At 45.6% G+C, this 25,854-nt stretch overlaps 1 protein-coding gene across 11 annotated transcripts in view; it reads right to left on the reverse strand.

The window, feature by feature from the left end:
* The window catches only part of PPIP5K1 (diphosphoinositol pentakisphosphate kinase 1), a 431,068-nt gene that overhangs the window by 219,004 nt on the left and 186,210 nt on the right, over nucleotides 1-25,854 (reverse strand). For all 11 annotated transcript variants that reach the window (XM_082257041.1, XM_082257040.1, XM_082257039.1 and 8 more), the window contains exons 17-21: nucleotides 24,033-24,215; nucleotides 21,789-21,930; nucleotides 18,765-18,988; nucleotides 6,593-6,720; nucleotides 4,109-4,223 (exon numbers count right to left, since the gene is read on the reverse strand). In XM_082257041.1, the coding sequence (XP_082113167.1) occupies nucleotides 4,109-4,223; nucleotides 6,593-6,720; nucleotides 18,765-18,988; nucleotides 21,789-21,930; nucleotides 24,033-24,215 (792 nt within the window). The remainder of the gene's footprint in view (nucleotides 1-4,108; nucleotides 4,224-6,592; nucleotides 6,721-18,764; nucleotides 18,989-21,788; nucleotides 21,931-24,032; nucleotides 24,216-25,854) is intronic.

A 25,854-nucleotide genomic window follows, 5' to 3' on the forward strand; every position in this document is an offset into this window, starting at 1 on the left:
CTAAGCCGGCTGGAGGAACAAGGTGTCATCTCAAAGGTAGAGCACAGCGAGTGGGCATCACCAGTTGTACCAGTAAAGAAAGCGAATGGGGACTTACGCATTTGTGGCGATTTCCGCATGGCACTAAATTCTCAACTGGAGATAGACCAGTATCCCCTACCCAGAGTAGATGACATTTTTGCCTCTCTTGCAGGAGGTCAAAAGTTCACCAAGCTTGATCTCAGGCAAGCTTATTTACAGTTTGAGGTCCACCCTTCGTCCCGTAAGTTTCTAACCATCAACACTCACAAGGGACTGTATGAATACAATCGGATGGTGTTTGGTGTAGCCTCCGCCCCAGCCATTTGGCAACGCAAAATGGATGAGATTTTGGCAGACATTCCTTTCACACAGTGCCTGTTAGATGACATGCTCATCACGGGCCTGACGGACCAGGAACACAAGCGTAACGTGGAGCTTGTGTTGGCCAGACTCCAAGAGCAGGGTCTAAAAGTGAACTTGGCGAAATGCCAATTCATGGTACCTAAATTGGAGTTTTGTGGCCACCTTGTGGATGCAGAGGGTATACACACCACGGAAGCCAAAGTTGATGCTTTAGTAAAAGCTCCAGCCCCAACCAACGTCCAACAGCTGCGATCATACCTGGGCTTGCTGAACTATTACCACAAATTCCTGCCGGATCTAGCACACACTTTGTTTCCGTTGAACAAGCTTTTGGAGAAACACTCCAGATGGAACTGGTCGGCTGCATGCCAACGTGCTTTTGAAGTTTCTAAGCGAAAGCTGTTGGCGTCACGCATGCTCGTGCACTATGACCTCCAAAGGCCTCTCACCTTGGCTTGTGATGCCTCACCCTATGGTCTAGGGGCTGTACTATCTCACGTTTTACCAGATGGGTCAGAGAAACCTGTGGCATTCGCCTCCAGGTCCTTGACAAAAGCAGAAAGCAATTACTCTCACATTGACAAAGAGGCTCTGGCGCTCATATGGGCAATTAAGAAGTTTCATCTTAACCTGTATGGTAGGGAATTCACCATACTGACTGATCATAAACCACTCCTTCAGATCTTTAGCCCTGACAAAGGCATCTCCCAGACGACTGCGGCCCGTCTTCAACGCTATGCCCTATTCTTGGGAGCATATAGCTACAAAATCCAGTATCGCAGCCATGATGCCAATGCTAATGCGGACGCCATGTCCCGGCTGACAAGGACATTAACAGACTCTTCTCCACCTGTCAAGAGTTGTCGTTACACCAGCCTGTCCTTTCTGTCTTCCGGGGAAGTAGCAGCCCATACAGCCAAGGATACCTTCCTTCAGACAATACTCTCCTGGGTACGGTACGGTTGGCCTGCAACTGTCACACAGGATTATGAACCTTACTTCCGTAGGCGTCTGGAATTAACTGTGGCTGGCAACTGTGTTTTATGGGGAGACCGAGTGATCGTTCCACAGACCCTCCGGAGACACATTCTGGACTTGCTACATACTGGTCATCCCGGGGGCACACGTATGAAACAAAAGGCGCGAGGCTATGTGTGGTGGCCGAACCTCGACTCCGATATCACGACATATGTGAATGCGTGTGCTGGATGTGCACAAACTGCAAGAGACCCTCCTCGAGGGTGCGTCCAGCCCTGGACTTGGCCCACGGTCCCCTGGTTTCGCCTACACTTGGACTTTGCAGGCCCGATCAGAGGACACACCTTTTTGATCATTATTGATGCCCATTCAAAGTGGCCTGAGGTCATTCCTGTTACCCAGCCAACGACTAAGGCGACGATTTCCATACTGTTACATCTCGCTGCTACGTTTGGATACCCCAGAGAAATTGTCACAGACAACGGTGCACAATTCACAAGCCAGGAGTTTCAGAGTTTCCTGACTGCCCACAACATCAAACACAAGTTGACCGCACCTTACCACCCGGCTACAAATGGTCAAGCAGAAAGGTTTGTACAGACCTTCAAACGCTATTTCAAAGCTACTGTGGCTACAAGTAAACAACAGTCCCTGTCACCCCAGCAGCTGGACTCCTTCCTTTCTGCTTACAGAACCACACCACATGCAACTACTGGGAAAACTCCAGCTGAACTTCTTTTGGGTCGGCAGCCATGGACTGTTTTGGATATGCTCCGCCCTCAAACAGTCCAGGAACATGTACGGCAGTCCCAAGACAAGAGGGTCGAACACGACGAGATTCCCCGGTTTACAGCCCAGCAAAAGGTATGGGCCCGATCTTATGGCGCTTCCAACACTCGTTGGCTTCCTGCTATAGTCGCAGAGACTTTGGGACCCAAAATGTATCGGGTCTGCCTGGAAGATGGTTCCATTTGCAGAAGGCATGCGGACCAATTGCGTCCTCGTTCTCAGCTGCCCGAATCCCTGACATCGGCTGCACCTCCAGTGTCTCAAGGATCTGCTCCTACCGGATCAGGAGGCATTGAGACTGATGCTTGGGGAGACTCTGAACTTTTGAACTCAGCTCCAACAGAGCCCTCCAGCCCTGGTCCAGAGGTCTGTTCACCCTCTGAGATAGGGGATCCCCTCTTGGCCCCGCCGGTGTCCATTCCGGCCAGCCCTGCTTCCTCCGGCCCCGAGGCCCTGGGTGTCCGTCCTCAACGACACTGTCGCCCTCCTGACCGGTTTCAAATGCAAGAGCGGTTACGAGACTTTCGACGGGCCCACCGAAAGTGATCTGCTGCCATGTTCTCTCCGTAGCGTCCCTGGAAGTTGTTCTCACATCCAGGAGCGGAAGAAGCCATGTAAATCTCCTGAGTTTGAGGACTGTATTGGACAATTATTAGTTACTGTTTTATGCCTGTTCTCGTTTTGTTGTGTTTTTTTTTTTTTGTTGTTTTTTTTTTAGGGATGGATGGAAGGTGTTATACCTGAAGGGTTTCACATGTACTGTCACTTTAAGGCTGGCTCCACCCAGGAGTGATGACAAGGGTCAAGGGGCAGAGTGGCCATCTTGGAGACACATGTAGAGATGTATTGATATGCAGAGCTGTCCTGTAATGCATGCTGGAGTGTACAGAGAGTCCTGAATAAACATCCGTTGTTCCAGACCAGAGTCCTGTGTCTCTCACAACACGGAGAATATAACATTTACCACACACCATTGTCGAAGGGATTGTTGTAGAGTTGGGTCAGAAATTTTGGGCCTCAGGGACGGGGGAGTCCAGATTAAGTAGTGTACAAGGATAGGAGAATAGTACATTGCAGGGAGGTGGGTCCACATGGGTGCCTCATGGGTAGAATGCAGGGTAACCTATGGAGCAATTTTGGCCGCTATGAAATAGCGTTTAAGGGAGGGTACAGCTAAACCACTTGCTAGCCTACAATGCTTTAAAGTGGATGTTGACAACCCCCGCCTGGTATTGGACCACAAGAAGTGCAGCCCTTTAAGATCCCCAAAATATGGTTCAGTATGGGAACTGGCAAAGCTCTGAAATAATACAAGAGTTTGGGTAGGTAGGTAATTTTTAATGGCATGTATTCTGCCAAACCAGGAGACTGAGAGGGGCTCTCATAAGGCGAGGATGATGGCCAAGTCCTGAACAGCAGGGGATAGTTAGCCCTGTAGAGTAATTCAAAGGAGGCCCCCATTTCTTTTAGAATCCACCATGCCTGCAGCCCTCTCTCTCTCAGCATGCAATGCTTTCAGCCTTGCTTCTCTCAGAACCCACCACATCTGCATCACCCCTTCTCTCACCAGCCACTACATCTGCAACCCTCCTCTCTCACCAGCCACCATGTGACACCTGTCTTCTCTCAGCATCCACTGTTTGATATTAAAGATGGTATTTTGACAAAAAAAAATAAAAAATAGCAAGTATGTGCTTTTACAAAACAGCGAAGATCGAAGGTATGCAAAATAGAAATAACTCGTCTAATTTCTGAACATTCCAAGGTGGCATTGAAAAAATTGTCAGTGGTCGATCTACAGTTGAAACAAGCGCCGGAAAAGGACTATTTGATCTGCGGGGCAGAAATATTTATTCATACATGTGATGAATAAAAATAAAATATTTTATGACTTGCTGCAGAATTGCGTGAATTTTAAAACAGCCTTAAAGTATGTTATTTCAAAAATCTAACTTACATCTAAAAGTCCTCCATAACGAAAAATGCTCAACAAGGAGTGTACATGACTTTCACTGGTAAAATACAGCCGTGTTCTGACGTGGCGACCCGGAGACAGTACTCCTCTTGAATAACTAAGAACCAAGGTCAGAGAAATGTATTATTAAAACAAGCACATTATAATACAATACATTTAATTGCTATATAAAATCATTGTTATTAAACAAGAATCAAATAACGGTTTCTTTTAAAATACATTAACACAGCTAAGGGCAAGGCCACTTCACGAGAGGGCCTGCAGTTATCTTAAGCCGGCCATAGATTATATGATTTTCTTTCCTGCAACCAAGAGTTCTCCCAGTGAGTGGGGGCAGGGAGCCATCCCTGCTGGGAGAACACAGTGGTTATTGCTATTGGCTATAGTCACTGGCAATAATCGCATCCTAAAAATTTGACATGCTGATTGTACCCAAGTCAATCGATGGTACAATCAGTCTGCACATAGAGGGTTCGAATCTCAGCCAGGTCCTGCTGAACCGGCAGAGATTTGAACCATCTATGGCTGGCTTTAGAGTTTAATAATACAGCAGCTGTCATGTCATTTTTCAAACAATATCACTTAATACAGACAAACGATGTCACAAGGACATGCCTTTTTAAGGCTATAACCACACTTTGGGTGTCGGAAATGGCTGCAAAATTATGCGCTTTCCCCACACAAACTTAAAAGAGCCACCTTTTAGCAGACGTGCAGCAGTGCCATTAATACTTCTTGTTAGGTAGCCAGCCGGTAAAATGTTTGTGCTTTACTGCTCCAACTACATCACATTAGGTCTTTTGGTCATCTTACACACATAGTGATTGAACTTTTAAATTCACCCTGTAAGGTTGCTTAGCCTATAATCAAAATATATGTAAAATTTCAATTTGCCACTGAACAGAGGTTCAAAGGGGACACTTGATCAAGTGACAATGTCTCAGAGAGAATTTTCCAGATATTTTAGATTGTTCTCTTACTTCCTTTTGTGACCAAGAGGTGAAGAAAAATCTCCCGAAATGGACACAGACAGCAAAAAGTACAGTCAAAAAGTTAAACTGACAGGTTTAAAAAGGAAAAAAAAAAGTTTGAGCTATTACTATGAAAACTACGGTAATTGTATCTTAGCATTGGTTTAGAATGAAGGTTTACAGTGCAGTCTCATGTACAACCACTAGAGGTAGAATGCAAAAATATGAATTAAAAACACAATATTAACAAATGTGACATGTCAATCAACATCAGATCAAAAATACATTTCAGATCAATTTAACATTAGTAACATTATAACAGGTGTACTTGAGGAAAATACAGGGTAGTTTCCCTTTAAATAGGATCTTCACCCTAGAAAGAAGAAAATAAAAGTCAGCAGCTACAAATATTGTAGCTGCTGGCTTTTAATAAAAGGACTTTTACCCAGGGCTTTTTTTCTCAGAAAACAAGGTGCAGGAACTCAACCACGAGCCCCCAAAACCCTCTCCCCAAACTGGTCAAAATTTGACTAACAGTGGGAGGGTCTTAAAAGGACATCAAATACCAGGAGTGCATTATGTACAGAGTGTAGAGTTTGGTGGGGTTACACCCAGAGTGCAGAGTTCAGGGGTGTGCTACGTGCAGAGTTCGGGAGTGTTCTACGTATACAGTGCAGAGTTCAGGGGTGCGCTACCCACAGAGTGCAGAGTTCAGCCTTTTTCCATAGCTGCTCTTCTTCTCTAGTACCGCCCTTCACACTGTAGATGGATTTGCCTCTCTCACTTGCAGGGAGATCATCCAGTGGGAGTGTCAGCATTCGCACTGCACCCTAGGCACCAGCATCTCCTTTGTCCCCAAACTGCACTTGGACAACACAGGAAGCAGGACCTCTGTGTTTACGAGTGATAGTGATTAACAGGGAGCAGAGGGCCTGAGCCAGAGGTGGTGGAACTGAGTTCCACCAAGTTCCAGCTGAAACAAAGCCTTGCATTTACCTGACCAGGAATCCAGCCATGTCCTGACCCAGGCTGGTTCTTCGCCGGTTTTCAGGTCCCCAGGACTTTTTCTGCAGGAAGGCGGCTGTGACTCCTGCGCCTTTACAGCCCGATTGCCATTATGAGTGCACAAGCCATGCTGCGTTTAGTGAATGGTCCAGCAGGGTTCAAGGACCTGTGATGTGTCCCAGAAGGTTGTGGGCAAAGAGAGGAGAGCTGAACTTCTGCTTAGGCAATCGGAGCAGACGTGGGAGTGGGTACCCATCAATACTAGGTACCCGCTACCAAAAAAAAAAAAATTAATTTTGCCAAATGTGGTAGGGGAGGGGGGGGGGAGGAGGACATAAAACAGAACTTACTTTTTAGGGTGAAATTATGCTTTAAGTACATATTTACCAGAATGAGTATAGAATCAAGCACATCACAGTGCACACTACATAATGTAAAGTAAAATTTAGTAGTTGATGAAAATAAAATACATGCTTATGATGGATCTTACAGCGGGTGCAGCTTGTTTACAGATTCATCCTCATGGGTTCTCTGCAGGTCTAACTGGATCTTTTTAATGAGAGGAAGACAGTAACCAACTGCAATCTCCAGTTTCTCTTCTTTATTTATGCCATATTCCTGGAAGAGAAGCAGCCAGAGTAGATAATTAAATATACATTAACATAAAAAAAATCCGTGATGTTTGTAAACAACATTGTGACATCATAGGAGTAAGGGCTCTTTCACACGGCCGCTCCGTTTGTCCGCAAATCATCCTATTTTTTTGCGGATGATTTGCGGACATAATGTAAGTCTATGGCATTGCGGATGTCAGCGGAATACCATCTGCTGACATCCGATTTTCTTCCTTTCAGTTCTGTTCCGTTTTTTGGAACGGAACAGAACCCTATTTTTCATCCGTTCAAAAAACGGAAAGGAAGGAAAATCGGATGTCAGTGGATGGTATTCCGCTGACATCCGCAATGCCATAGACTTACATTATGTCCGCATATCATCCGCAAACGGATGGGATGATATGCGGGCATACGGAGCGGATGACACAAATGTCATCCGCTCCGTGAAAGAAAAAAAAAAAAGTCCCGCGGCGGAGCTTTCACACGGAGCGGCCGCGTGAAAGAGCCCTAAATGAAAATCCCCAGTATGCTTGAAAATTAAAATATATCTGTCTCTGTCATGTTTATGCTACCCGCAATAAAATTAACCAAATGAGTACTTAAAACACTACTAAACATTTTATGCTTAGTGAGACCATCTCATTACCAAAGGCAGACAACTTAGGCTGGGCAAAAGGTGGTTTGTTTTTTTTGATCAGCCAGCCAGTTGAGTAAAAAAAAACCTCAACACCCCCCCCCCCCCAAAAAAAACAATGGTCCCCCCTTCCACACATTTGAGGTGGCTAAAGGAATTCTCCCTACTGTGCTACTGTATTCTGCCAGCGGGACTTCTGTACTGCTCAATTTCAATCCCTTTATGGCCCAGCTTAACCACTTAAGCCCCAGAAGATTTTACCCCCTTCCTGACCAGGGCCTATTTTGCGATTCGGCACTGCGTGACTTTAACGGACAATTGCGCGGTCGTGAGACACTGTACCTAAACAAATTTGACGTCCTTTTTTTCCCACAAACAGAGCTTTCTTTTGGTGGTATTTGATCACCTGTGCGATTTTTACTTTTTGCGCTATAGACAAAAAAATAGCATTAATTGTGCAAAAATAACAATATTTTTCACATTTTTTTTATATGAAATTCCCCAAAAAAAACAAGCAAAAATCAAAATTTTTTAACATTTTGGGCCAATTTTTTTTTTTTTTTACCATATGTTTGGTAAAAAAAATTGCAAAAAGCGTATTTTGATTGTTTTGTGCAAAAGTTATTGCGTTTACCAACAATGGGAAAGATTTTTGTCATTTTTGGCGGCGATCTGCGATTTTTTTTTGCGGGACTGCGACATTGCGGCGGACAGATCGGACCCTTGACTGACATTTTTGACACTTTTGGGGTTACCAGTGACATTTCTACAGTAATCAATGCTATACATATGCACTGTTACTGTAAAATTACACTGGCAGTGAAGGGGTTAACTTTTTTTGAGAGGGAGGGGTTATGTGTGTCCCTAGGGGCGTGATTCTAACTGTGATTGGCTGTGGCTTGAGGTGTAGGAACTGTGATCAACGGTCCTACATAGTAGAACCGTATGATCACCATTCCTACACAGGGGAGAATGACAGGCGGCTTGTTTACATTAGCCGCCTGCCTTTCTCCCGGTCTAACGGACGATCGCGGACGGGCGGACGCGCGGGGGGTCCGTGACCACGCGGGAGCGAGCCTTCCGGCGGCGCGCGCTCGCTCCCTAGACCCTCACAGGCTAGCGACGTAGCCCTACGTCGCTTTGCCTGTGAGGGGCTGACCGCCAACATAAGTAGTCATGCGGCGGTCGGCAAGTGGTTAAAGCGTTTTTCTTCACTGGGTATATATATGTGAGGGTTTGAATCCACTTTAAGGCAATAAAGCCTTCCTTAGGTCATGGAATACAACCAAAGTTTAACCACACCACAACCAACCACAACCAAAGTTTAACCACTTCTGGACCGGTAGGTTTTATCCCCTTAATGACCAGGCCATTTTTTGCAATTTGAAACTACATGACTTTAACTGACCATTGCGCGGTCATGCAACGCTGTACCCAAACAAAATGTATGTCCTTTTTTTCCCACAAATAATGCTTTCTTTTGGTGGTATTTTATCACCTCTGCAGTTTTTATTTTTTGCAAAATAAACAAAAAAAACCCCGAAATTTTGAAAAAAAAATTAAATTTTCTATTCTAAAAAATATCCAATAAACTAAAATTTTGTCATACATTTAGGCCAAAATGTACTTCGCTAGCTACATTTCTTTGATAAAAAAAATCTCAATAAGCGTATATATATTGGTTTGCGCAAATGTTATAGCGTCTACAAACTATGGCGTATATATACTGGAACTTACGCCGCTTTTACTTTCCAACTGCCTATCTCATTTCTTGAAGTGCTAAAATGGCAGGGCAGTACACCCCCCCCCCCCCAAATTACCCCTTTTTGGAAAGTAGACACCCCAAGGAATTTTCTGAGAGGCACATTGAGCCCATTGAATATTTAATTTTTTTGTCAAAGGTGACACAAATTTGTCACTTAAATGATATATTGCTCAAACATGCCATGGGTATGTGAAATTACACCCCAAAATACATTCTGCTGCCTCTCTTGAGTACAGAGAAACCACATGTGAGACTTTTTGGCAGTCTAGCCGCTTACAGGACCCTGAAAACCAATCACTGCCTTCAGGCTAAGGGCGTAAATTGTTGATTTCACTCCTCACTACCTACCACAGTTTTGGAGGCCATGAAATGCCAAGATAGCACAAAACCCCTCACAAAACCCCTCCAAATATATACTGGAACTTACGCCGCTTTTACTTTCCAACTGCCTATCTCATTTCTTGAAGTGCTAAAATGGCAGGGCAATACAACCCCCCCCCCCAAATGGCAGGGCAGTACAACCCCCCCCCCCCAAATTACCCCTTTTTGGAAAGTAGATACCCCAAGGAATTTTCTGAGATGCACATTGAGCCCATTGAATATTTAATGTTTTTGTCAAAGGTGACACAAATTTGACAAATTTGTCACTTAAATGATATATTGCTCAAACATGCCATGGGTATGTGAAATTACACCCCAAAATACATTCTGCTGCCTCTCCTGAGTACAGAGAAACCACATGTGAGACTTTTTGGCAGTCTAGCCGCTTACAGGACCCTGAAAACCAATCACTGCCTTCAGGCAAAGGGCGTAAATTGTTGATTTCACTCCTCACTACCGATCACAGTTTTGGAGGCCATGAAATGCCAAGATAGCACAAAACCCCTCCAAATGATCCCTTTTCGGAAAGTAGACACCCTGAGCTATTTGCTGAGAGGCATGTTGAGTATTTTGCAGATCTTGCTTTTTGTCACAAAGTTTTGAAAATTGAAAAAAAGAAAAAAAAAAAAACATTTCCTTTTCTTTCTTCATTGTCCAAAACAAATGAGAGCTGCAAAATACTCCCCATGCCTCTTAGCAAATACCTTGGGGTGTCTGCTTTCCGAAAAGGGGTCATTTGGGGGGGGGGGGGGGGGGTTTGTGTTATCTTGGCATTTCATGGCCTCCAAAACTGTAATAGGTAGTGAGGAGTCTCACACAAAAAGTCTCACACATGTGGTATCCCTGTACTCAGGAGAAGCAGCAGAATGCATTTTGGGTTGTCATTTCACATATAACCATGGCAAGTTTGAGCAATGTATCATTTCACTGACTTTTTGTGAAAAAAAGTTTTTTGTGAGTCCTCTAACAGACGCAGCCCTTCCAAGTTTCATCACTATTGGGTAATTGCACCCTCTGCAGGAGCAGGCTAGGCAGTGAAACTTCATTAAAAAAACTTTCACTAGACACACCTTTAGGTGCTGTCCCTTCAAACATTACCCACAGACACATAGAGCTTACTAATCAGTTTCGTAGCAAGCAGTACCAGAAGACAACCAACCCCAAAATAGAGGGGTGGGGGCTGCATCTGTCAGAGGACTAGGAAAATAATTTTACAGCAAGTTCTTATAAAAATTCTATTTTCTCCTACGTTCTCTGACAGATGCAGCCCTTCCAAGTTTCATCACTATTGGGATGTCCCAAGGCAGTGCAGGTGTGAGGGGTGGGAAGAGACGTAACCAACAAAACGGCAACATGTCAACAAGGCCAGAAAAAAATGTAGCCAACAGGGCAAAAGAAGCTCAACCAACAGGAGCTAACCCCAGAACAAAAATTCACCCCAAGAAGAGAAAGCATGTCTTCATCAAACCGCAGCTTGTAAAACTTTGCGGCCAAAGGAAGCATCCGAGGATGCCATCACGTCAATCTTGCAGAATTTTGTAAAAGTGTGCACAGACGACCAGGTCGCCGCTTTGCACACCTGAGCCACAGAAGTCTGAGAGGCACTCATAGCTCTAGTAGAATGTGCCCTCATAGGGAAAGGAGGCACCTGACCCTTTAGTGAATAGGCCTGAACAAAAGTCTGTCTGATCCATTTGGGATTTGGTTTCAGCGGACGCAGCCGAACTCTTCTGAGGTCCCTCAGGAAGGACAAACAGGGAATCAGACTTCCGAAAAAGATTCAGTGGCTGACAGGTAAACCCTGATCGCCCGAATCACATCCAATGAATGCAAGGCAAATTCCTTGGGATGCTTGGGCTTCGCACATACCGAAGGCAAAGCGATATCCTCATTGAGGTGGAAGACAGACACCACCTTAGGGAGAAAAGACTGGTTGGGTCGCAGAACAACCTTATCCCTATGAACGACCAGATAAGACGAACGGCAGGACAGAGCCACCAATTCAAACACTCTGCACGCAGAGGTGATAGCCACCAGAAAGGCAACCTTATGGAACAACAAAGGCAGAGAGATGTCTCTGATATTTTTAAAGGGAGGTCGTTGCAAAACGGACAAAACCATATTCAAATCCCACGGAGGCAAAGGAGCCCTCCGCGGAGGAGCCAGATGACGCACCCCTTGAATAAAGGTGCAAATCAGGGAATTCGTCGCCAAGGGACTCTGGAAGAAAATGGCCAAGACTGACACCTGACCTTTAATCGTGCCCAACGCCAAATGCCACACCTTGCTGCAAGAAAGCCAACACCCTCGCCACCGAAAAGGAGCGGGGATGCAACCCTGACTCACACCAGGCAATGTACGCCATCCAGGTATGATGATAAATCTTTCTGGAGGTAGCCTGCCGAGCTCTCAGCAAAGTAGGAATTACAGCATCAGAGAGACCTCTGTCTCTCAACACCTGGCCTTCAACCACCAGACTGTTAAAGCCAGAGACCGTAAAGCAGGATGGAAGATCGGCCCTTGAGACAGCAGATCTTCTTTCAGAGGTAGCCGCCAGGGAGGCTCTACGACCATCTTTACGAGATCTGCGTACCAAGACCAACGAGGCCAGTCCGGGGCCACCAAAATCACCTGCACCTGTTCCAACTCCAACCTGCGGAGGTACCTGGACAACAGTTGAATCAGAGGAAAGGCATAAATCAGCCGATACCTGTGCCATGGCACCACCTACGTGTCCGTGGCGTTGGCCAGAGGATCTTGAGCCCTGGCCACAAACCTTTGCACCTTTTTGTTTAGACGAGAAGCAAACAGATCCACATCCAGAGTCCCCCACCAGGCACACAGGAGATGAAACACCTCTGGATGCAGGGACCATTCCCCCAGATCCAAGGACCAACGACTGAGATAGTCCGCCTGCCAGTTCTCCACTCCCGGAATGTGAACAGCGGAGATAGCTGGAACGTGTGCCTCTGCCCAAGAATCTCGGCCACTTCCTTGGCCTTCCGGGCACTCCTGGTGCCCCCTTGGGGATTGATGTAAGCCACAGCCATGGCATTGAAGGTTTGAACCTGAACTGGGCGACCGGTAACCGAGTCGCCCAATGGAGCAGGCAGAGTTTGATCGCCCTGAGCTCCAGGACATTGAGTGGAAAGGAGCATTCCTCCGTCGACCACGTTCCTTGGGCACCCCTACCTGTCAGGCTGGCATCGGTGGTGATCACCGTCCACAACAGGGGCAGAAAAGACTTGACCTGGTTCAGAGCGGGCGACAGAAGCCACCACGATATCTCCGACCTCGTGAAATGAGACATACCATCCTGTCCAAGGACTGCGGATCCTTGTTCCATTGGGCAAGGATCTCTGCTTGTAGAGGCCTTGTGTGAAACTGGGCAAACAGGATCACCTCGAAAGCAGACACCATCAGCCCCAGGGACCTCATGTAGTTCCGCAGGGAGGCGAGGTCATTGTCCCTGAGGGACCTGATCTCGCCCTGCAAAGTCTGAAGCTTTTCCTCTGGGAGAAAAACATTCGATTGGGCGGAGTCCAGGACCATGCCCAGGTAGCTGAGACAGACTGACGGAGTCAGTGCCCACTTCTGAAAGTTGATGGTCCACCCGAACTCCTGGAGCATCTGAACCGTGACCGTCAGATCGTCCGAGTGGCACACGAGCTCGCAATCAACAAGAGATCTTCCAGATTACCGAGGACCGCAATCCCCCTCTTGCGTAGCAGAGCCAGCACCGGGGCCAAAACCTTGGTGAAGACCCTGGGAGCCGAAGCTAGACCAAAGGGTAATGCCACAAATTGAAAATGCTCCTCTGCCACTGCGAAGCGGAGATACCGCTGATGACCTTCGTAGATAGGGATGTGCAGATACGCATCCTTTAAGTCATTGGAGGCCAGAAAATCTCCTTGACTTAAAGACACCACCACCGACCAGATGGATTCCATCCGGAACTTCTGCACCCGCACAAAGCGGTTCAGAGATTTGAAGTCCAGAATCGCACGTACCTTGCCCTTCTTCCTGGGCACCATGAACAGGTTTCAATAAAACCTGCAAAATCTGTCCCGCTGAGGAACCGGGACAATAATGCTGTGAGCAAGAAGGATCTTGCACTACCCCCTTGAAATCCGTTAAACGATCCGGGGACAGATGGAGATTTGATGGAAAGAACCTGTCTGCTGGACGAGATCGAAACTCGATCTTGTACCCCAAACGAATCAGTTTGTGAACCCATTTGTCCTGAATTAGGGAGGTCCAGGGTTCCCGAAAGTAACGCAGACGTCCCCCCACCCCTGAAACAGGTGAGGGCGTCCCTTCATGCGGAAGAAGACTGGGCTGCAGCACCGGACTGACCGGCCTTGGGCTTACTTGACCAAGACTTCTTATTACCGCCGGAGGCTTTGAAGGATTTTCCTTTTTCCTGCACCCCTGAGGCACGAAAAAGCCCCCGGTGAGCCTTGAAGAAAGGACTACTCCGCGCGTGGGGTGCTTAACCCTTTGCGGATTGGGGTAGAAGGGTACTCTTACCCCCTGTAAGAACCTTTACCATCTCATCCAAGAAGTCCCCAAAAAGACGTTCCCCCCAAATAGGGGAGATCAGACATGGTCTTCTTAGAGGCATGGTCTGCCGACCAGCTCTTAAGCCAAACAATGCGGCAGAGTGCAATCCCCACCGTAGAAAGACTTGCGACCAGGGGCTTCGTCCAGGGCCGCATCACACAGGGCCATTTGGTCCATGAGCTCAATGAGAGTCGGGGGAACCGACTTAGCCAGCAGGTTGCTCTTAAGCCCCTTAATCCATTCCGTAACCATCTGAGAAACCAGCAGGGAAGCGAACACAGGCTTGAGGAGCGAGACCGCCACCAAGTTCATGTGGCGGGAAAGTGACTCCACGCGCCTGTCCATCAGGGCTTTAAACACTGGGGAGTCCTCCACGGGCATCACCGTGGATTTACTTAACCTGGAAACAGTGTGGTCAACCTTAGGGGACACTGTCCAGCGATTGGAAACTGGGTCCGTAAAAGAATAGCGGCGTTGAAAACGCTTAGGCACCGCCAGCACGTGCTTAACGCGTCGCCACTGTTCGTTCACGATATCATGAAACTCCTTAGGACTGGGCTTTGCGGGAGCCAAAGACAACCCGGTTTCCTGATTGGGTGGGCTCATCATCAATATTCAAAGTCTCCCTGACGGAGCGAACAAGCGCTTCAACCAAAGCACCTTCCCGCGCTGCAGCGGAGGAAGACCCATCCTCCTCGCCGTCAGAGTGTGAGGACAGGGAACCCTCAGGGAGGGCAGTGTCCATGGCAACCACATCAGGCTCTGAATCAGAAGACTGAGAGGGCATCGGCCATTTTTGAATAGGAACTTGTGACATGACAAAATCAACTTGGGACGCCAAAGCTTCAATGGCTGCAGATAAAGATGCTAGGGAAGGTGATCCGGAGTTCCAGGATGCACACACCAGATCAGTGAGGAAATTGTCATTCTGGGACTCCATTTTGGCAATGATATAAAAAAAATGGAACGCTGGCCCTTTAAATCCGCGATGATGGCCCGAACCGCGATCCCGCGATGCCGCCCCCTTTTAAAAAGTAAGTAAACTGATTAAAGCAAAATGTGTCAGAGGAAAATGCCCCAAAAGACTAAAGAAAACCCTTACTGTGCCTGAGAGAGAAGGACAAACCGCTCTACACACTTCTCTGCAGTCAGTGAAAAATGGCAGGAGGAAGTGACCTAACGTCACTAGAGGCTGAAGTGCCCTGAGCTACACAAACATGGTGCCAATAGAAAGTATAGGGGAAGCACAGGGAAAATGGCCACCGCCCTCACAATGCGGCTTGCCTATATCCAAGATGGCACTGGAAAACAGCACCAAAAGCATACAGCAATGCAAAAAATTGCTGCTGCCCTTAAAATGATGCAGCCAGGCTTGCCCACACCCAAAATGGTGGCCGAAAAGTGCGCCGACCATCAGGAGCTCAGGGACCCTGGCCACCGTGGGAATCCACTACAGGAAGCCCCCCAGGACAAGGTAGGAGCCATATACACCCCCCCCCATGCAGTGGACGCCACCAGAGCACCCCCATATGGAGCAGGGAGGCAGGATCCATCGAGACCGGCCAGGGGGGAGCTCACAGAGACATCAGCTGACATCCCCAGGAGTGGGCCCACATCACCCCCCACAGAGGTGCTGTCTCATGGACACAGGGGGTTAGAATCACTCACCATACCATGGACCGCGGGCTCCGCTCCGATACTGCTCGCCTCCCACCCTGAGTGGGGGTGCCATTAGCCAAGGGGAGAAGGCTATCCGTCAGGGCACAGTCGTGGCGAGGCTTGGGCAGACCACAACCTGCACACGCTCATTGGCCAGGCTGGGGTACTATAAGGATCTAGATTATCCAGTGAGAAGCCCAGCCCAGCTGTCGCTTGTAGCTCACCAGGAGGATCCCCCTGACTAGATAGCGATAGTGAGTGAAGAAACAATAAAATAAACATTTCTCAAGGAAAAATAAAAAAACTGAGACCAGAGTCCCAGCAGGGAAACCTAGGTCCTACTCCAGAGCTAGGCTGCAAGAAACTGATTAGTAAGCTCTATGTGTCTGGGGGTAATGTTTGAAGGGACAGCCCCTAAAAGTGTGTCTAGTGACAGTTTTTTAATGAAGTTTCACTGCCTAGCCTGCTCCTGCAGAGGGCTCCATTACCCAATAGTGATGAAACTTGAAAGGGCTGCGTCTGTCAGAGGACATAAGAGAAATAAGCAATTTACGCCCTTAGAAAACCTGAAGGCGGTTATTGCTTTTCGGGGTCCCGTACACAGCTAGGTCTTGCCATTCAAAGAACACGTTTCATTCATAGAAACTATAGAACCAACTTCTGTGAATGGAGGAGCTGAGCAGAAATGGCAGGTATACCCGGGCTCTCTTGGCAAGTGCCTGTGACAGCTTCCTAAGTTCTATTAACCCCCTCTGTACCAGAAGATTATGGCAGCAGGGGTGTAGGGCACCAAAAGAGGAACATTTCTGCTCAACACGGGCACAGCAGCACAAGGGGCACATTTTGCTGAAGTTAAGTAATATCCCTTGTGCTGTTTCTTTTTTTTTTTTTTTTTCAAACTTAGGCTTTTGTTTTTTTGAATTGATTGCCAGCGTCTATATATTTTTCAGTGCATTGGTATACACGGTAGAGAAGGACTGCTGCTCTCTAAGAATAAGCAGGGCCCTATAATGTTCTGACATGCCTCTGGCTGAGTAGAGTTAAAGTATTTTAATCAGCAAAGTTTTGCTCCCTCTTGTTGTTGGGTTTTGTTGGCGCCCTGTGCTTTTCCCAGATGAGGGCAAGTTCACCCTGAGCACATGTGACAGATGTATAAGGGTCTAGAGAAGCCACTGAGAACCTTATGGTGCCTGTAACATTGTTCAGCATGACCGGTTTGGTGGTGGGTCAGTGATGGTCTGGGGAGGCATATTCATGGAGGGACAAACAGATCTCTACAGGCTAGACAATGACACCCTGACTGCCAATAGGTATCGGGATAAACTCCTTGGACCCATTGTCAGACCCTACGCTGGTGAAGTGGGTCCTGGGTTCCTCCTGGTGCACAACAATGCCCCGCCTCATGTGGCGAGTGTATGCAGCCAGTTCCAGGAGGATGAAGGAATTAAAACCAATTAATGGCCCCCATGCTCGCCTGACCTAAATCCAATTGAACACCTCTGGGACATTATGTTTCAGTCCATCCGACGCTGCCAGGTTGCACCTCTGTCTGTTCAGGAGCTCAGTGATGCCTTGATCCAGATCTGGGAGGAAATCTGTCATATCATTAGGAGCATGCTCTGATGTTGTCAGACATGCATATAAGAATGTGGGGGCCATACAAACTACTGAGTACTATTTTGGGAGGCTGCAATGAAGTTTCAGCAAAATGAACTAGCCTGCTGCATATTTTTTTCACTTTGATTTTTGGAGTGCCTTTGAATTCAGCTCTCTGTAGGTTGATAATTTTCATTGTCATCAAACTATGTGGCATCCTTTCGTTCCTAACACATTACCCAGTCCATATCAGTATAGATATCCAGCATGATATTTTTCCCCATTGAGATCTGATGTGTTTTCAAAGTTTTTCTTAAAATGTTTTCGAGGTGTGTGTGTGTGTGTGTGTATATATATATATATATATATATATGCACATATACATACACACACACATACATACATAACGTTCAGAAATTCAAACTTGTAAAGTGGTCACCAGAGCAAGAGATCATAGAAAATGTTTCAAAATGTTTCAATAGGTATACCTTTTCAGATGACATCCATCTAAGAGGATACTCTTTGTACCTTCACTTTGTAGAGACTTTCTCTTAGGTCCCTTTCACACTCCAGCAGGATCCCTGCTGAGCAGGCGGATGACTGGTCCGTGAACCCTATGCATTAGCCCGCTGTTTTCTATAGTGCGGTCAGATGGAAATGGACCACCTGTCCATTTCCATCCGACTGTTATCAGATCCAATCCTTCAAACAGATGGGGGACAGATCCCCATCTGTCTGTTTTTAGTGAACAGGATTGGATCGGATCTCTGCGGTGTCAACGCGCACATGTACAGTGCATTGGGAAAGTATTCAGCCCCCTTGAACTTTTCGACCTTTTGCCACATTTCAGGCTTCAAACATAAAGATATAAAACTGTAATTTTTTGTGAAGAATCAACAACAAGTGGGACACAATCGTGAAGTGGAACGAAATTTATTGGATATTTCAAACTCTTCATTAGTCATTTAGGTCAACATTTCATTCAGAGATCCTCACTGAACTTCTGGAAAGAGTTTGCTGCACTGAAAGTAAAGGGGCTGAATAATTTTGCACGCCCAAATTTTCAGTTTTTTATTTGTTAAAAAAGTTTGAGATATCCAATAAATTTCGTTCCACTTCATGATTGTGTCCCACTTGTTGTTGATTCTTCACAAAAAATTAGTTTTATATCTTTATGTTTGAAGCCTGAAATGTGGCAAAAGGTCAAAAAGTTCAAGGAGGCCGAATACTTTCGCATTGCACTGTATATTGACATTGCCCGCTCCACTGAAGGCAATAAAGGGTTTGCCAAAAGAAACAAAGACAGCAAAAATTTAACTCACAGGAGTTTTAACCCTTCTGTTATCAAAATTAAGAGTTTGGGATTAGTATACACTTAAAAAAGCAAGGGGAAAAAAAAAAAACACATTTTAAAAGTATATAAGCGATTACAATTGGCCATGAAATGTACCTGTGGGATTACAACATCCGCTAATGATTTGGAAAGTTTGAAAAGCTCATCTGTTCCTTCCAGGGCCAAGATGCTGTTGTGCTGAAGATCATACTTGACACAATCATAAATGTCGGGAATCTTGCTTATGTCATAACGTCCATTTTTCATTCGAAAATCTCTTTCTAACTTACTCCATCGCTGTAACATCAGCTCTAGAGTCTCACTATGGTACAGCTGCAGGTCTACAGACAAAATAAAATAAATCTTAACAACAAACTTCAGAGAACTACAATTATAACATAGAGTGTATAGAACACATCTTACCATTACCATAATAAGCAATATACTGTACCATTAGACAGGTAGGAACTAAAGCATACGTTGAAAAGCCCTATACGGATTCTAAAACTCAACATGAACCCTGTGAATTTATAGCATCCCATTGTTAATCTAAATGTCATTAAATGCAAAGAAGCGTGAACAATTAATTTGAATAGAATGAGATTTTGGAGCTCTGGCTCTATTGACCGAACAGAGCTGGGTATGGGGCAGTTTATGACCCATGTGACAATGCTCAGACCCGAGCTAACAATCACTAAGCCTGAACATTGCCATGTGGAGAATTGGGGCAATGGCATTACCCACTCAGGTAAGCTCCAACACTATCTGACACTGGAGCTTATTTAGGGTGGACTTTTGATGGGTGAAGGCAGTGAGGATTGGTGAGCATAACTTTCTGCCCATGTAGGCTATTATGAGACAATTTTACTTTGCTCTGAATGGCTAGGTGATGGTACCTTTTTCACCCTGCTGGGTGCTGTCATCTTGGATTGCTGCAGACTACAACACCACTGAAGAGTGAAATTTCTTACAGCTGGAAAATTTAAGAGCACATATGGGACTACTGAAAACAATGTGTCACTGCTAGATGCCACTACAGCCTTAATATTGTAACAACCGAAAAAGCAGGCTGAATGCTGAATGATGACAACAATACCAAAGGTCAACAGTTCTACATGTTTGGAAACAAAGGGATTTTGATTTAATCATTTGTGGTAAAGTGACTTGTTTTCTTCAGCAGTCAAACTCATTTCTTTGCTGGGGAGAGTATTTCCATTAACGCGATACAAAAAGACACCAGTTTGCAAACATGACAGGAGTTTTTAAAGAGGAAGAAACTCTGTTTTTTTTTTTTTTCTCTTTTTCTTACCTGCAAGGTACAAGCATAATGTGCTAGCACATTATGTGACACTTACCTGCAAACAAAGCCCCCATCATCCAAGCTGGAGGCTGCATTCATCTTCGCCCGATTTCCTTGCGAGTCCGCAAACTCCAGCTGTGTGACTGGCCGGAGCTGCGTGACATCATGGCACAGGGCTCTGAAGAAACGGCATGGAAGGCCATTCTTTCAGAGCACATGCACCAGACTGCGTCTTTGGCCCAGCACAGTAAATATCTCCTAAACGGTGCAAGTTTAGGAGATTATTACAGTACCAATAGGTAAGCCTTACCTATTGGTACTGTAATAGGCTTACCTATAGGTACAAACATTAGAGGGAAATGTACTTCCTCTTTAAAGGGCATAGCATCAGCCCCTTCACTGCTAAATTGGTTGGTATGGGCAATAGTTACATATTTCTTTACCAGAAAAACAAATCAAATCTGTTTTAATTCAATAGAGGCTTTTAAACTAGCAATGTAAAAAAATCAAAAGGCCCCTGTTAGCTGACTTCACAGAGCTGTCCCTGGCTCTGAAAAGATCCCAAACCAGTATTTATTCCTGCGCTTAAGTGGTATGTGGGAAGGCGAGTGGTCTTGTGTGGTCCTTGTTATCACCACCTAGATTCTTGCTGCTCCCTCAAGACCAAGGGTATGCAAATATACTGAAAAACAACAAGAAAAGGGCGCACCGACCTCGTGCATTACCACTTAAAAAATGTATTAAAATCCAAAAAGCATACATTATACTCACAAATGCATGAAAATAGCACACATGTAAGGAAAATGGAACCAATCGCCTTCAGGACTGCCAGGATACTCCTATGGTGCTGATACTCCTATGGCTGATGCGTTTTGAGGGAGAGAACCCTCTTCTTCAGAGCCAAAAGTACTTTAAGTATTTGTACTTAAGTTGGCCTTTTTTTTTTCTTTTTTATAAATCATACTTACATATGTGGATGCAGCGATCAAAGAACGCTGACCCCTCGGTTCTCATAGCTCTATGAGCAGAGAGGTGTCAGTCACTGGTCTCTGCTCTGCCCGCCAAGTGCTCACTGGAGAGTGGGGCTGTGGAGGGGGCGGGAGATGCCAGCTCAGGCCCTCAACGGCTCGCTGAGAGGCTGAGCCGGGTCCTGGTCCAGGCATGTGGGCGGATCCAGACTTTATTGTCGCAATCTTGGCCGAGCCTGGATTGGTCTTGTGAGGTCAGTCGACAGCAGGTTTCAGCCTGCTGTCTGCTGAAAACGGGTCACAGGACTGCAGAACAAACTGCACTCCTGTGATGCACAAGAGAAGCACAGCCAAACGAGCTTTGGCTGTACTTCTCCTATAAGGACTGTTGCTTTTACTTCACTGAGGACTTTTTGTTCTTTTGGGAATCTATTCAGCAAAATACATAACTTTTTGCATTGATAAACTTATTAACTTTTACAGAGTTTATACCTTTTTTGTATGGGCTATATATGTAGCGCAACACATTCAATTTATATTTGTGTACCTAAGGTGATATCCCTTATTGTTATTATTTATTTTATTTTTTTTACACTTGCGTGGTTTTTATTGATTTTGACATATGGGTCAGCAGCAAGAACCACTGCACCTGTCAGGAGGCATAGGTATACAACACTTCCAGGGGTGCCAAATACAGATATTTTGGACCCCTGTAGTTCTTAAACACAGCACAGATTAAAAGAATGAGTTGAGACAGATCACCATTTCTTCTTTTGCAGGTGGTGTTTCAACCCAGAGTCACTATAAATTATGAAATGGTTTCTATTTAATACAGAGAGAGACTAGAACTATGGTTGTGCAGCTATATTTCACCTGCAGATTTTGGATCCTCCAGACGCTGCTGAATCTGAGAAGTGAGACTTTCAATGAGGGAGAAGACCTGGTCGCAGATTTTCACTGGGTTCTTTATTGCTTCCATGGAGTTAAGCAAAGATATGCTGCTAGTCGGGGCCAGCTATAAAAGTAACACGAAAAGTAATTGAGGAAAAGGAAACACAAACATTTTATATTTAATGCTGATATATAAAGATAAGTAAAGAAGAAACTCAGGGTGCACCCTTACACTTCTTTCACAAGGGCAGCAGACTTCACTGCCCTCTGAAAAGTGATTTGCGATGGATAGTTTTCCAGACTGTGGTTAACAGCTGGTTTACAGGCATTCAGGTGGCAATACTACCACCTCCGGCATTTTTTCTTTCAATGGGGGATTTTTTGACCAAGATGGGTAAATTTGACAGCCAGTGCAAAAAAACATTAGAGCATCATGGCCCAGCCAACGTAAACCCACCCCTTTGGCTGCTATGCAAGTTTGGAGGTGAGCACTCAAAGGGCAGTATAATTATGAATCAACTGACTGCGTCTTCTCCTCCATGCTATATTGGTCTCAGGTCCTCACTTCATCAAGACCAACGCATGGTCCATAGCCTTGTATTGGACATGAAGACACATTTGGACAGTCCCCAGCTAAAGCATAGGGGAGCACTGCCTACCAGGGAAGTGGATGATTGAGTAAGTAAAAGTGCTTAATGCAGCCCCTAGTCTAAACAAGCAAAAAAACAATAAAAAAGAACCTCTGTATGAAGCGCTGGGGGATGTAGGTTGGTACAGCCCAATTATAGCCCATGTGCTCACACTTGCTGGCTATTATTTGTAGTTCCACAGAATGGAAACAGTCACCATGGATGATAATGATAAACGGTTTATTGAAAGTCAAATTAAGATTAAATTTCCAAAGAACTGTGAGCAGCTGTGGGCAATATATAACAAAGAAAGAATTATTCATTAACCATCATCCTGAGCAATGATCACCGTAGACTACACATATCAGAAACCCAAACACTGAATGGAAGGCAGGAAGTGAGCTGCCCGAGAAGAAACTGACCTGTTTTCACAGTGTGGTCCGCTGTGTCTCCGTAGTGTGTCACAGTATGAAGACCCTGTGTAGTGTCTTCAAGGTGATAGTGAGAACCATGAAGGGGAGAGCAGCTAAACGTTCCTGTCTATGTGACCCCAGATCGCTGTCATGGACTCTGCAGTGGTGGCCCCACAATCCACACCAAAGCCAAACAGCAAGCAGAGAAGCCAGAAGTAGGCAGTCCTGCTGTAGGTGGAGTCCCAGAGACGGAATAGGTCTGACTAGACAGCTGAAGTCGCGCTCACATGTGTAGGGTTAGTTTTCCCCTAGTAAAGATGCCAGCGCCTGGACCCAAAGCCGACTGAAGAATCAGTGCTGGATCCAGGGAGCAGGTAATTGTCCTTTTATTAAAAGTCAGCAGCTACAGTATTTATAGCTGCTGACTTTTTTTTGGGAGTCTGGAGCTCCTTTAAGTGCATACTAAGTAATATGTAAGTGTAACATTTACAGGTATTTAATATCTTTCACGTAGATCACAGTACTCCTCCTGATCTGCTTTTTTCGCCAGAAGAACAGCACCCTCTTTGTTAGGGTATCATCCAGAAATCTACTTTCTGGACGAAGATGCTGGCTCACAGATGAGGCAATCATGTGGATCTTGGTGCCGGTGAAGACTCTGACTGTGTTCACAAGGGTCTCACACAGATCAAGCCCTGCTGCAGTCTCTCACCTTCTGACATGCTACAAAGTTAGGGTCTGATCATTAGAGTTTTTTTTTTTTAAATAATACAGTTGCTGTTTACGGTAATATGTCAGGAATTTATTCAAGCAATTTTGTATAGTTACCAGGAGTCCATTTTAATTCCTTGATGATAAAAGTTTAAAATGGATTTAGCTTGCTGACTACAATGTTACGTTCCATGAGACTTAACAACATGAAGGAGGATCCTCCTTTCAACTATGAATTTTTGTGCCCCAGTGCAGAGGGACTAAATGTTTACCAGTGGAGTCATGGGACTGCCTGTAGTGGTGCTGGTGATGCCATGAAGAAGCTATTGGAATAAATAGGGGATTTAATGGTGGCATGTGGCAGGGAACAGAGGCAAAATTGTTCTTGCAAATTCATGTCCTACTAAGACACCTTTTTGTGTAAACAAAGCAATTTATTAATATCACATAATACCAGGCTACAGGTACCCTACCCTTTCTTGCTCTTCCTTGGTGAATTCAGCATCCTTGTGCATAATCTCATGGAGATGAGCCTTAACTTTCTGTTGACAGCTGCTCAGAGAATCACTGTCACTGTCCAGGAGTCCGTTCATGTTTGCGCTCTTGACCATCTGAACCAGAATTGGAGTAAGCTCACCTTCCAGTGCTAGGAGACCCTGTAAACATTTTCAGTGTTAGATCAATTAGAGATTTTTCTACCAATACTGAATTTGAAAGGTTGCATTTAAACTAATGTTATTTGAGAACACAAATTGGATTGTTGCATTTCTTTAGAATCCTTTTCTCTGATGTTCATTGATGGACACAGCTCCATAATCTTCTTAACCATCGGGTTTTGCTGCCCCCTACAGGAGTAGGGCACTAGGCAGGAAAAAGCTTTACCATGCCTATGGGGCAGTCCCAGGGGGTATACTGCCACTTCCTGTCAAAGGCATTCAGTTTTGTTGCAAGCAGTGTCAGAAGAAAAAATAACCCAACTCAATAGAGGGTAAGTGCTGTGTCCGTCAATGAACATCAAAGAAAAGGATTTTACGGTAAGACAAAAATCCAATTTTCTCTTTCATTCATTTATGGACACAGCTCAAGAATCTTCTGGAACATTGGACATCCCAAAGCAGTGTCAAACATGAGGGGTGGGAAAAACACAGCAGAAAAAATTCCCAAAGGCTAAACCTAGCCAACCAGGTAACATGGAGCTCAACCAGGAACAACTGGAGCTCACCTGAAAACAATATACCCTCAAAAGAGGACCAAGTCCTCTCAAAAAGCAGCTTGCAACACTTTGTGGCCAAAAGCAGCATCTGCAGATGCCAACACATCTACTTTGTAAAATTTTGTGAAAGTGTGCACAGACGACCAGGTGGCCACCTTGCAAACCTGCATCTCTGACGCCTGATGGCGAAAGGCCCAGGAAGCACTAAGCGCCGGCATAGAATGCACCTTAACAGGGAAAGGAGGAACCTGAGCCTAGATTGAATAGGCCTGCTCTACCGTCTGTGTGATCCATCTGGAAATGGTCGTAGCAGATGCGGCCAACCCTTTGCGAGATCCATCCGTAAGAACAAAAAGGGAGTCTGATTTCCTAAACGACTTGGTTGCTAGCAGGTACACCCTGATTGACCGGACCATATCCAGAGAATGCAAGGCAATCTTCTTAGGATGCTTTGGGTTAGGACACAGGGAAGGAAACAAAATGTCTTTATTCAGATGGAATTCAAAGACAACCTTAGGAAGGAACGACTAACAAGGGCGAAGCACCACTTTATCTCTGTGAACCACCAAATAAGGTAAATGACAAGACAAAGCTGCCAGCTCAGACACCCTGCGTGTGGAAGTAATCGCCACCAAGAAGGCTATCTTCTGGGACAATGTAAGCAGAGAAATCTTGCAAATATTTTCAAAAGGTGGTTTCTGAAGAACCAAGAGTACCAAATTGAGGTCCTACGAAGGCAACGAAGACCGCACAGGCGGAGCCAAATGACGAAACACCCTTTACAAAGGTGCGAACCAAGGAATAAGTAGCCAGAGGATGTTGAAAGGCAATTGCCAAGGCCGAAACCTGGCCCTTGATGGTACCCAAGGCCAGGCGCTTTTCCACACCTCTTTGGAGGAACGCCAAAATTCGAGCCACAGAAAAGGAATGGAGAGAAACCCCCAGAGACTCAAACCATGCAACGTACGGCTTCCTTGCCACGAATCTCTGCACCTTCCTGTTGAGACGAGAAGCCAACAGATCTACCTCGGAAGACAGAGCTGATGAAACCCCTCCGGGTGAAGTGACCATTCTCATTATCC

The sequence above is a fragment of the Pelophylax lessonae genome (assembly GCF_965119305.1).
Source record: "Pelophylax lessonae genome assembly, chromosome: 4".
Lineage (NCBI taxonomy): Eukaryota > Metazoa > Chordata > Amphibia > Anura > Ranidae > Pelophylax > Pelophylax lessonae.